The sequence below is a fragment of the Anarrhichthys ocellatus genome, unplaced genomic scaffold (genome assembly GCF_004355925.1).
Source record: "Anarrhichthys ocellatus isolate YVR2014 unplaced genomic scaffold, GSC_Weel_1.0 scaffold60, whole genome shotgun sequence".
In the NCBI taxonomy this organism is placed as follows: Eukaryota; Metazoa; Chordata; class Actinopteri; order Perciformes; family Anarhichadidae; genus Anarrhichthys; species Anarrhichthys ocellatus.
In genome coordinates, this window is record NW_022280090.1 from 20473 (window position 1) to 33533 (window position 13061).

At 40.2% G+C, this 13061-nt stretch overlaps 1 protein-coding gene across 12 annotated transcripts in view; it reads left to right on the forward strand.

The window, feature by feature from the left end:
- The window catches only part of nav1b (neuron navigator 1b), a 67561-nt gene that overhangs the window by 844 nt on the left and 53656 nt on the right, over positions 1-13061 (forward strand). For all 12 annotated transcript variants that reach the window (XR_004213628.1, XM_031871672.1, XM_031871660.1 and 9 more), the window contains exons 2-3: positions 11926-12737; positions 12960-13048. Coding sequence is in view for 11 of the 12 variants with exons in the window: in XM_031871672.1 (XP_031727532.1) it covers positions 11953-12737; positions 12960-13048 (874 nt within the window). In the remaining variant the exon portion in view is untranslated. The remainder of the gene's footprint in view (positions 1-11925; positions 12738-12959; positions 13049-13061) is intronic.

Sequence of the window (13061 nt, forward strand, 5' to 3'; positions counted from 1 at the left end):
TACTCATCTCAATGAGACTACTGATCTCAATGAGATACAGTAGACTGTGATCATTCATGTGTGGCTGTTTGATCAAACAGTGGCTCAATATGAGAGGTTTTAAAATGTCACGTTTTGTTTATTTGTCAATAAACTAAAATACCAAAATATTACTTTTTTTTTACTTTTTACTTTGGGGGGAAATAAACACGTTAAAGCTGCCTGCAATAAGCACTATTTTATATTAACTCTATGTATTATATTCATTTATGTTCACATCACTAAATGTAATGCGTGTTCATAGTGATGAACCCACAGAGAATTATAACCTGAATATGCAGCTCCTCTCAGTGCTTTAGGGTCTTTCAGCTTGTTTCTTTTTTCAAGCCTGGGACTGTTGCCATTCATTTTAACCAATCACTTTAGCGGCGTTTTTCAAACACAGCAGGCAGCTTTCTTTTTAAAGAAAAATAAACTCTTAAAAAAGCATTGTATGCTACTTGCCAAGCACCAATTGGTAGACAGATACAGTTTGTGACCAGCTGGTGAACATAGTTGAGGGTTTGAGCAGCCAAAGAGACGGATATTTCATTCCCAGTTTGGTGGAGACAAAACAGAGCTAAAAGTAGTGTGCATATTAATTTCATTGGGTGACCAAAACGCAACTCCAAATAAATGCTTATGTTGCTTAATTTGTAAATCAGCAGTTGTTTGCCAGCATAGAGATAATATATTTAAATAATGTTTTCAGCCCCCAAGTGGCCAAAAAAATCAACTTGAGAGGAATGTTGAGAGTATCCCTGGATTCAATCATGAATATCGGTTAAATATCCCAGTCCATAGCAGATATTCCTCAGGACATTTAACATGGATAATAAGTAAAGAAATAATCTGACAATGCATTCAGCTTCAGGCACGTGACATTTTCAAAACCCTGTGCTTCTCTACAACACATTCTGGCTGGTTCCATAACGTATTTAAGTTCCATACAGCCCTTGAACTCACAAATGCACAAAATACAGACCATAACATAATTCAATTCCAGAGAGGGAGTCCATGCATGGCTCTGGGAATACCACTAATGGCTGGTGATGTCATTGCCAATAAAGCAGATCTGTTGTGTGTGCAACTTGCTGCACTTTTGAACTTAACTCATGTCACTCTGGATTACGGTAAGACAACACAGAAATAGTGTCTTGTGGTAAGACGACAACTATTATGGTGGTGACAAAATGCTGCTGAGGGCATCATTTTCTCTCCGGCCAGCTGCCTGCACCATTTCCAAGACCCTGTGCATAAAAGCAGCTGCTCTGTAGCTTCCTTCTCATCAGAGAAGTACCACTGAGAGCTTTGTGCTTACGTCGAACGGCTGTGCAGTAAATCCGTAGCCGATTTTAAATTACACATATCATCAACATAATGATGATGATTATGATATTATAGCGCATGCACGCACAGGGATGTTATGATGGGATGTTCTCAAATGCCGGAGAGCATCATGTTCAAAGGGCGATTTTTGTTCCCTTGTAAATGCCACGTCTCAGTGTGTCCCGAATCCAACTGTCTCTTTGTGTTTGTGTGTGTGTGTGTGTGTGTGTGTGTGTGTGTGTGTGTGGTTTGTCTGATTTGGAAAGTCTTGTCCACAGACACGCTCCAGTGGCAGACATGTTCCACCTTGGCTAACCCAAAATGACAGCCTCGGAAAACCTGATACATATTTTATGTGTTCCTCATACAACTGTTATACAATATTTGAATGTTCAGAAAAGAGATTTGTCGGATTAGATACAAAGATGCAACACAAGATGAAGGTGACTCCTCCCTTGTTGTGCAGAGATGCAGAGGTCTTGGCTTCATCTTTTTGTTTTGATGTTTTGAGTCTGTGATGGCTGCCAGAGGCGAGGATGTCAAACATGAATGGTTTTGGGTGAAAATGTCAGGTCAGGGGTGATCTTTTCCGTCAGAAAACATATTTTAGTTACTAATGAAGTGCAGTTTAAGGTGTTTGTCTTGTTATCTTAAAGAAATATTAATTCCATATTTTAATGCATGTCTTGATCTGTGGCTTCCTTCGTAAATATATAATGATTCATACTTGCGCCTGCTTGAAGTGTAGTCAGATACAATAAATTATATAACTTGAATTGTAGAAACCCACTTAAGTGTAGTTCTTTAGTCTTCAGGTTACAATTATTGTCACTTTAAACGTCTTGACAGCTGTTGAGTGACACGTTGCAGACACTGCACCTCCCTGGAGAACTGACATTTCAGACTTCAGTCCCCCCCCCCGGGATCTGAAGCTGAGGTTGAACCACACATTGATGGAAGGACACAGGAGGCTCTTGGTCATAACACTGTTTAGATAAACTTGAAGACAGTGGCTGTATTCGAATCCTTCAATATGCGGCGGCCATAGTGGAGCTCCTCTGCTGTTGGTATGTTTCTGTTTCATGTGAAATGTTTACATGCGATGTCGTGCTTCTGTAGTTTAGTTCACGATGCCAACGCCTATGGCTTAGTTTTATACAACCCAAAACATCTAGTGGAAAAGTCCATCAGCAAATGTATTTGATGTGAATGCTGGTGTTCCACAGCTGTGCATTCACATCCACAGAGCCTGACTACAATTTGTGAGTGAGCAATTAACAAAACAGATGAATGTGGCCAAAACTGAAAACATAGACCAGCTTGTAAAAAAACAAAACAAAACTGAAATGTTTTCCTCAAATGTAAACCTCAGATTAGGTTTAGTTAGTTAACTTCGGTTAAGCTAAGGAAAACAAAAACAATTTGTTTATAGCCTACTATTGTACTTATCTATTTATTTTTACTTATTCAGGCCACTTGTTCAATTTTATGAATCCCTTTTGAAATTGGGTGAAGGGAGAAGAACAGTAGGCAGCTCATTTATAAAACTCATTTCATCCACAGTGGCAGATCAAAGTCATTTCCAAATTGTTCAATTATAGTGAGCCGTGAAGAGGTAGGTTTTCAAGTTTAGATTTAAAAAGTTAGATTTGGACAAATCATCAGGAAGGTTTTATAACGTTTAACACACCATGTTGGATTGTCCCTGATCCAGTTTCCTTCAAGACACGTTTTTGTGTTCATTTCACTTTAAATAACTGCTGACTTTAAACAACTCAACTAGGAATCCTGTGTTTCCTAAAAGGAAGTGTGATGTAGATAATACATGACAGATGGAGAGGGTCAGCATTTCAGTTGGTGAGTTTTGGTTCTGCAGTATTACAGACTGAGCGCAGTGGTGCCACTGAGAGCCATATGCACGCAGGTTTTCACTCCAACCATTTAACACTGTTTACACTAATTAATTCCCCCCCTTCTGGCTTAAGGTGTGCAATGAATGGAAACCTGCATACATGTCTGCTCTGCGTGTCGTTGTGCTATAGCAGCCGGTATGCAATACTGTTTTCTGTCTTTTTCCCAAAGTGCTTGATGGGAAATCAAAATGCACGTGTTGATGCCTCTGCTGGCTGTTGAGATGAGCCGACGGGCTTTCAGAAACGAGAAGAGCAGATGCTCAATGTGTCATAAAAATGGCAGCTTTGACTGTGACAACTGAAGGAAGGACTCCTGCCATTCTGATTGTAGAAAATGGGTGTTTGTACACATACATAGATGTAGAGGTCATTTGGGTTATAAAGTTCCATCTTTGCTTTTGGATGAAAACATGCCAAACATCAATTGTAGTACTTTTAACTTTTAAATACTGCGTGGAAAATTCCCGTTTTATGAGACACATTTAAAATATTCCGAATTGAAAAAAAGATAACATTTCTATTCAAAAAAATAATGACATTCCTTAAAAAATGGGATTAGGATTTCACAGCAGTGTGGTTGTGTATTGGCAAGAATCTGGCGATACAATAGGTTGAAACAGGGGTTACGATTCAACATGTTGAATATATTTTAAAGTCTAATTTTAAGGAAAAATGTCATAAAGAACACACCACCATATGCATAATATCTGTAAAAAAAGTGTACTTTTTTCATGCAATCAGAAAAGTAGGATTTGCATGTGCTTTTATCACAGTCAATATAACATTCAACATCATAGCACTACTTTGAGAGGACACACACTTTGCCAATCAAATATTTGACTGAGTCTGTCTTTGTGTGTAAACTGTTATTAAAAATCCACACAGTGTTTTTGAGATCAATACAGTATCACAAAAGCTAATAACCAGATACTTGATATTTATGATATTTTTTTACACCCCTAATCAGCAGGGTATACATCTCATCATTAACATACCAGCCAAAAGTATGGTCTAAAAATCTATAAGAAGTATATTATTGGCAGTTTGATTCATATTTATAAGGGCAAGATTCTTATAAACAAACAACATAGATTCATCTGCTGTAGAGCAAGGAAATACATCGATATGACATCTATATAGTGATATGAGACTAGATCATCCTAGATTTAAATGTATATCGTAACATGTCACAAGTGTTATCTTTTACTGGTTTTAAAGGCTGCATTACAATAAAGTGACATTATTTTCTGAAATTGCCAGACTGATCTAGCTGTTCTATTATTATTATTGCCTTTACCAACTTAATCATTATATCCACATCACTGATGACTAATTATTAAAAATCTCATTGTGTAAACACTTTGTAAAAGCACCAATGTTTAACCCCATATGTTGTTGAAATACAGATATCTAGACATTTGGTGAAATGTAATACAATATTTGATTTTCTCCGTATCGACCAGCCCTAATGTGCTTTTTGTAAATAATACACAAATTTAGGTTTTAGGGTTATCTGGCCAATGTTGTCTGAGGCTTTGAAAACTCAAATATCAAAGAAGTTATTGTAACGCTTTCATGACAAAACCTGCTAATTTGCGATAAACTAATTATGATTCACCAGAGAATTTGCAAATTTAGTTCTAGAAATGAACACATTATTTATGCTATTTCAATTTAACCCATAGGTCACCATTCCTATGCTTTCAATAAGATCTATACACAGAGAAACAGAAAGCTGCACATTTTTACTTCCGGCAGACTTTTCGTGGAGGCCTCAAGGATGAAAGTGAAGAATCGTGTTGTATTTGCTTATGCATGAACTAGATCCCTTGTACTATTTTAGGTGCTGTTGCTGCAGAGTTCGGAGAGGTTTCAAGTGTATTTCCAACGCACTTCTCTTTTCCTACCTGTCCTAATGACCCAGTTCGCAGAACTGATGGTCCGCCACAGACAACTGCCCACACTTTGACTCATCACAGCGCTGCAGTATGCTGTGAAGGCAGCCTTCCTGTTCTTACATGAGCTTCAGTTCACTTCAGAGAACTGTGTCGGTTGCATAACGGCAGCATAACTGCAGAGGCAGGTTGTTTCACTGTGCATAAGGGATCTCACAATACAACATCCTGTGCTGCTTACAATCCCCTTTTCTGATCCTTCTGGGGCAATGTGTCTACTTTTATTTCAGGTTTAAAGAAATAATTCATGTCAGAGCAGCAATGTAACCTGGAATATCATATGTGGAAGGCCTCATTGACCCTGTTCAGCTTTAAGGCTTGCAGACAACACTAGTTTAAAAGGCTTCTCCTAAGTTTAAATTGGAATCCGGCTCCTCTAGGCTTCTCTTTTTAAAAGAGAATCAGGTCACTGCAGGATTGAATCAGTCCGTGCATTAGCTTGAAGCCACAAAAGTCGTCAAAGCAACCATACTGAATGCAAAGATTCATGTTACTTGTTTATCAATTTAATGTTGGCACTAAAAAACATGATGACACTTTAAACATAAAATGCTTATTATTTGTGCCTGAAGCCTGTAGTTCACTGTGTGTTTGTTTGTATCAAAACCTGGTCCCCAGGCCACAGGTGGTTCATTGCACTTTCAGGTGTGAAATGGCTCGTAAAAGCATGTTGGAATGGAAACCAGCAGGGGTCCAAGCCCAGAAGATTGAAAACTGCAAAGGGAGAAATGAACAAGATTCATTGCTGTGTTGCTGTTCTGTATTGGATTTAAAGCGTGATGCACCCCACAAATAACCTGACCCGCCAGATGGTTTGTTACACAGTAAAAAGAATGGCAGAAACTTTAAAAATCAGGTCGTAGGTTATTGGATGAACCATCTGTCAATCAAACCCTCATCGAAGTAAGTCGGGAGAAGAGCGAAAACATCTTTCCCGTTGAGAAAAGCCTTCAGTGCCGTTCTTTGCTCTTCTTTGAATGGAGAAATACTCTCCAATTGTGATATGACTACACTAACTTCTTCTAGGGCTGCCATTGTTTTTTTGAACAAGCAGTCGCCTCTCTGTGTTGTCTCACTCACACCTAAGCCACGCCCGGAGCTGCTAGCACCTCACAGGATGCTGATCAGCCTCTGCTTAACGGACACAAACGCATTACTGGAAAACCAATAAATCAAATCACAAAGTTAATAACTAATTATTAATATATGCTATCTTTAATGGCGCCTTACTTTCCTCTCCTCTGAATGTGAATGTTTTATTTCACAGAAGAGTATTCATTTTTTATGATGTTAATGGAGGTCTTTTATTTTTGGATCAATGGCCCACAGTCACAATAAAACACTGCGGGTCACACTTATATTAAAGAGACAATGATAAAATTAAGTATGGAAGGCCAATTACAACTGCATCTGTAGTCCAGTTACGTCATGATGATAACCTACATGCCAATATTGAGTCATGGTCATAGCGCCGCCTAGTGGCAGCAGGAAGTTAACTAACAGAAAACTCCAGAGTCTTATGAAAGAGTCAACTAAAGGGCTTTTTCATAGGGAGACATTTTCAAGACATTGTGACATGAGACAGGAGAAATAGCACAGGTGTAAATGTAAAAAAATGAATAATAGCTGAATTCCATTTTGTTGCTGTCACGGTATTGGGTTTCGTTTAGTTGGTTTCCTGTTTTATTTTGAATTTCCCTGCCTCTTGTGTCTTGTGTTCACTTCACTTCCTGCTTTTGCATGTTTTCCCACCTTTTCGATTGTCTGTCCCGCCCCTGATTGAATCCTCCTGTGTCTAATCACCGTTATTCATCCCTCTGTTCCCCTGTGTCTCTCTGCGTTTAGGTCCATCCCTGCTACCATTTTTTGCCTTAAACCCTGACAGTTGCTTTAATTCCAGGGTCCTTATACTGTGCATGCTGGCTCACTGTCACACTGTCATGTCTCAAGGCACCTTCGATGTTGTTCGTGACACCTTTTCTTACTACAGCGACAGATGTTTCACATCGGAGATAAATCCCCTGCCGTTACGTCACTGTATCAGAACATCAGTAATGTTTAATAACCTGATCCAATGTGGACTTTTACTCTTTAAAAAAGCTTGGTGTTTGCTTGGATTATCTCTAATCTTCAGTGTTTTCAAACACAGCTGCCGGAAGCCGAAGCATTATTGAGGGTGTCGATGATGTCATGGCATTACTGACCATGGTTAATCACGTAAAGTGACTTATAAGGGATAAAACCCTGTAATGAGCCAACAGATTAACTAGCCCGCCTAAATTCCCACTCTAATCTCACGTGCCACAAAAAGTACAGTGGGCTTTAATGGAAAAGACAATATGTCAGTATTTAATGGTGTTATAGTAATCTTGATGTTCAACAAAAGCAAAAATAAATGAGTGAAGTGACATTTGTAGGCGATGACAAGACGGAAAAAAACACAGTTGAAGCACACTGCAGGGGAATGCTGCAGAGAGCTGTAATGGTATTACAACGTGTGATGGACGAGGAGGGAGACTATTATCGATGTTGAAGAGACAATGCGATTAGGAAAGAAAATTATCCTATAGCAGGAAACGCACCCTTAAAAAACAAAACAGTTTTAAAGCACATCAGTGATGCTTTGAGTTAGCATTGTCAGTGCACTGACAATGCTAACATGTTGATGTTTAGCATGTTTACCATGTTCACCATCTTAGTTTAGCATGTTAGCATTCAATCATTAATTAGCACTAAACACAATGTGCAGTTTCTTTTGTTCTGCAGGTGATTGGTCATAAACTAAAGTATTGATGGAGCTGGAGGACAAGTCAGGGGATCACCAAAGTTATTACATATATTATCCAGAGGGCAACAGGAATGGTTATCCCAATTTGGAATGTAATTCATCCAATAGTTGTTGAGCTGTTTTACTCTGAACCAAAAATATTGACCTGACGGTGGCACAAATACAAAAAAAAAGGTGGGTATAGGCTCCGTCCTCATGGGACCATGAATGTGTGTGTAAAATCTGTTTACATAGTTAAGATATTTTTGTCTGGACCAAATGTGATGGGCCGAACGAATGACATTGCCGTCCCTTGAACCACACCACTAAAAATGTCTTAATTAATGTCAATTGTCTTTAATGAGCAAACAAATAGTAAGATTAATCTAATACTATTATGGCTCCATTTTGTTCATTTGAAGCTTTGTCTTCAACTCCTCATCGTAAATTACTAGATGACTGAAAATAATACATTGACTATATTCTATTTAAACAGATAAAAGAAAAAAAAACACAATATCAAAGGTATATAATATACCAAAAAACTGTGGCTTTAACTTTCCAGCTATTTTGCTGTCAAAGTATCCCAAATAGCTGAAAAACTGTGGTGCTGGAGGGAAAACAATAAGACAAAGTGCAGCTTTCAGCCATCGCAAACAAAAGAAACACAAATTCTGGACTGGTGTCACCTAACAGTTTGCCTCCAGCCAAAATGTAAATAGAGCCATGCTTTACTTCTGTCCACTTCTGTGTTCATCTGCAAATGTGAATGTGTCCTTGTGTGCACATGTGTGTAAGTTGACCTCAGTTCATGTTTGCCCCCAAACAGATTCCCTCTCCGACACAGCTAGGACACAGGAAGCAGTGACAATCAGGAATCTGGGACTTGATGCTGCTATATATAAAAATGAGATCAGGCCTCTTGTAAAAGTAGATAGTGCGACAGTCTTGGAAAAATTGAATTATGTAGATAATGATGCACTCGTTCAACTCTATTATCTGTCGGTGCTCAGCTGGAATGGAGAGAAACTGGAGCCCGGAGAGACTGAAACAGCAGGGCCAAACTCAGCTATGTAGAGTATCTGCAAGTGAACTGAAACATTCACAAATTCATAAGATGACGCCCCACAAGATGACATTTGGCACAAAATCAAAACAATAATTGCAGAAGCCCTTAAAGATCCGCTGAGTGACGATGGCCCTCAGATTTGGTCAACTCCGTTTGAAGTCATTTATCTTCAGAAATTCAACTCTTCTGCTGTCTTACGAGTGTATTATCCGACTCTTGGAGGCTTCACCAGAGTAAAGTGATTCCTCTCTGACATGTTTTTGGTCAGCACGAGTATCTTTAGTCTGGCCCTCGGGCTGATTATAGGTTTGGAGGACTGGGGCAGCTTTAGCTCCTCGTGCTGTCTCCTGGATGGATTCCTTTGATGATGGCTTGTTGAAAAGGCTGGCATGTTAAAATAAGAAGCTCAAAGTCCCATTCAAACATGAGCCCTGGGGGGAAAACAAAGTATAATGTCACCAGAGAAATTTTGAAATATGAGTCACTAATATATCTGTTCAAAATAGCTGAAGGGTGTGTGTGTTTGTGTGTGTGTGAGAGAAAGTGACAGTTAAGAAGAGTGTAGGAGAGATGTAAAGACATGGAGCTTCCCTTCAGCGCTCTCACTGGCTTGTTCGATTTGCCCCGTTCACTTTAAAGCAGCACGTGGTCTAAATTGTATTACTGTAAACTGCATCATACCGTTAAGTGCAGTTCGTCTCTGTGGAGAGAACGTTAGTCTGCACCGCGGCGTACATTTATTTACTTGGGTAAGACGAAACATCCGGCCTCATTCAGCCCTGACAGTTTAGATTCACAGAACATGCAGTTTTGTGTGTGTGTCATCATGGCGAAATGTGATCCTGGAGACACCTACTGAAAGGACTACCACAGAGGCAGTTTTGAGTACTTTAACAGGTGTTTATGTGGTGCCACCTTGCCCACCTGACCTGCTCTTCATCCTGAGCCCCTCAGAAGATAGGTGTGGTCCGCGTAAGGGGGCCGGAAGTAGGGGGCGGGGTAGGAAGTGGGGAAGCGCCATTGGCTGCCAATTGGCTTTAGTGCCCGTGGCCTGATTTTGTGTCGCAGCTGGTGTGATCCCAACAAGATCATCTCTAGTTTAAGGGTGTCATCAGAAGTTTCATATGATCATGTAATAACTGTCTGTGAAATTTTTGTTTTACAAAACTCTGTTATATGCATTTGATTTAATTATTTATATGTGCACCTGTGAGTCTGCATGTGTGACAAATAGCAGACACACTTTTTATACAGGAAAACTTATTTAACTTATCGATAAATCCACGAATCATATCAGACCTGACATCTAATTCCGACTTTGGTTGTAAGTGTTTCTAGGTCCGACCCGGTACAATTGCCATTGTGACTGTTGCTTAAAAGTGACTCGGATGTTTATTCAGACACAAGAACATGCCAAATTTCCGGTAGATGTCTCAAAGGGGTTGTAGAGACATAGAACAACAATATACTGTGCAGCCAAGTACTTCTAAAGTAGCAATAGAATGTAAGAGAAAAAAGTTAAGACAATGTAAAGAATTAAAAAAATGTATGCAGGAGTAAATCCTAAATAATCACTGGGTGTTGTTGAGATGTTTCATAATGCTGAATATGCATTCAGGGGAAAAGTGGTATTTCTTAGCCAGCGACTGAGTTCCAGTAAAGTTTTGGACATGGTTACTAATACTTTAGATTATAGTCATCTGTTATCAGTTATCAGCATTAGATGACCGGATGAGGTCATGGATCTGGGGGGCTGATGGAGCCCTTAACTTTATGTCTTTGGAGGAGGGGTGGTGTCTGCAGGGCCGCGGTGGGGACAGCCGGTGTTGGCGCGGCCTGAAAGGAGCCGTTGTCCTGCTGCATGTGCCAAGTGGTGTCAACCCGCCACTGGCTTTCACAGCACGCTTCACAGTGGAGGTCGTGGCGAGTGGACCAGGAATACATTAGGAAAAGCTGTTCAAACATATGGCGTCTTTTTGAGATGCAACTGATGCTTTGATTGATTTTGCGTAGCACTGTTTTATTATTAATCATATTTTAAAAACTGAATAATTCAAGTTATGGTTTCTTTTAATCATTTAACCTATTTTTTTTCTTTTCTTAAGAAGTTCCCTTCCTCACTTAAGAGTGCACCTAAACCGCATTGACGGTAGAGTTTTATTCACTTTCTTGATCTCAGTGTTTCTGTCAGATGATAAATCTGAAGTGGTGACTAGTCTGGTTCTCAGACATTTTGGTCACTTTGATGTTCTTTCCCACTCGCTTACATCCACATTTATAGTCAGGCAGTACCTCTGTGGTTAGAAACCTCCTCTCTGTGAGGCAGATGTCCTGGAATGCACAGCTGTTTTACAGTATTTTCTACAGTTTAAAGATAAAATGATGGCTTGTTATCCATCATGAGCTTCACAGCAAAGGATACATGTCCACAGCCTCCACCATATAGAAAACCTGCACACCACAATCTTCATTCATCCACCACATATACAGTGTTTGACTTTTTGACCTGTGCATTAAGTTTCAAATCCTTTCATTTTGTAATAACTACGTTTTTCAAAAAAAAATCTAAGTAAGGTAAATTTAATGATTTGGAATTGGCAGTAGCTCTTGAGTCCACTTGTATTGAAGAAGTTACTTGAAGAGGCAACTTCCTGTTTCTGATGATATTCTTTGAGTAAAACATGTTTCTGTCATTGTGTCGTCATTTCAAATATCAGGATGTTGCACAAACAATACTATGAATCTTAATTGTACTTGCATTGTGTATGTAAAACTGTAATAGTGCAATTTCTCTGAAGCGGCCTTCTATTATAGTGGTGTGTCAAATTTGGAGCATAGATTTTGTTCTATAGATTTTCTCTCTTTCCTCTCCAGGCCTCCGCCCAGTGACTGTCACCAACCATGAGCGGTGGAGTGAACATCAAAGTCATATCTCAGAGTCAGAGCGACGCAGGTGTCAGCTCGAGTCTGCCTCTACCTCGAAGCATGATGCCTCTCTCCAAGGTGGATCCTAAACAACAATACGGCGGCACCCCCAAACCCACGACGCAGTATCAACATGCAACCAAACGACAGCCTTCCTACTCTTCATCTGCTGTGTCCTCGGGTCCTGCAGAGCTGCTGAGAGGTGCAGCTTTAAAGAACCACCTGCTGCAGCAACAAGCCGGCACGTATTCTCATAGAAGCCCATCAGCTACTGAGCGAACTGATGGAACCTGCTCGGCGTACAGCAGCCCTCAGATCCGAAAGAGGGAAGTCCGACGCTCTAAAGACACGCTGGACCTCCGGGCCAGCACGCTGACCCAGACGGCTTTGCGGGACCTCCAGTTCAGACGAACCACCAACAAAAACTGGACCTTTGGAAAATACCGTCTGAAGAGCGTGGACAACGCAGCCGAGGGTGACGCCTTGTGCCGGCTCTCTGCTAATGTCCAGTCAGGACACGGAAGAGGACGTCTCTTTTATACTAAAGGTGCAAATGGGAATGAGATACCGGGGGTGTCTTCAGCTGGAATGGGCGATATCCAAAAAGAGGTGAGGAATATCTCCTACCAGCACATGGGAGCTTCAGAAAGAGGCGTGACCAGTGGCAAATCAAAGTCTTCTCATCACACTTTCAACATGCCACGCAGAGGGAGTGAGCCAGGAAAAGTCAACATGGCCGCTGTTGCCCCCTTTACGTTCAGGTGAGGGCAGTGTTTCACCCATTTAAGATGGGAAGATAAGCAGCATTGCAGAGTTTATTTTTAGGACACATTTCGAATATGATGCAGCCGTAGGGCATCTCATGTTGTCTCTTGGAAATCGTCATCTTTGTTTAATAAGAAAAAAAAAGAGTATTTTCTACTTTTAGTAGCACTTCATCAAAATTGAATCTGTGTTTTGCATGTTTCTTTCTTTTCCTGCAGGTTTCAGGTCCATGAGGACACAGATCCAGCCCTCGATGATCTTAGTGACTGTTCCTCTGACTCCATGGAGGTCTGCTGTGACGAGCTAGGTGAGTCTCTTTC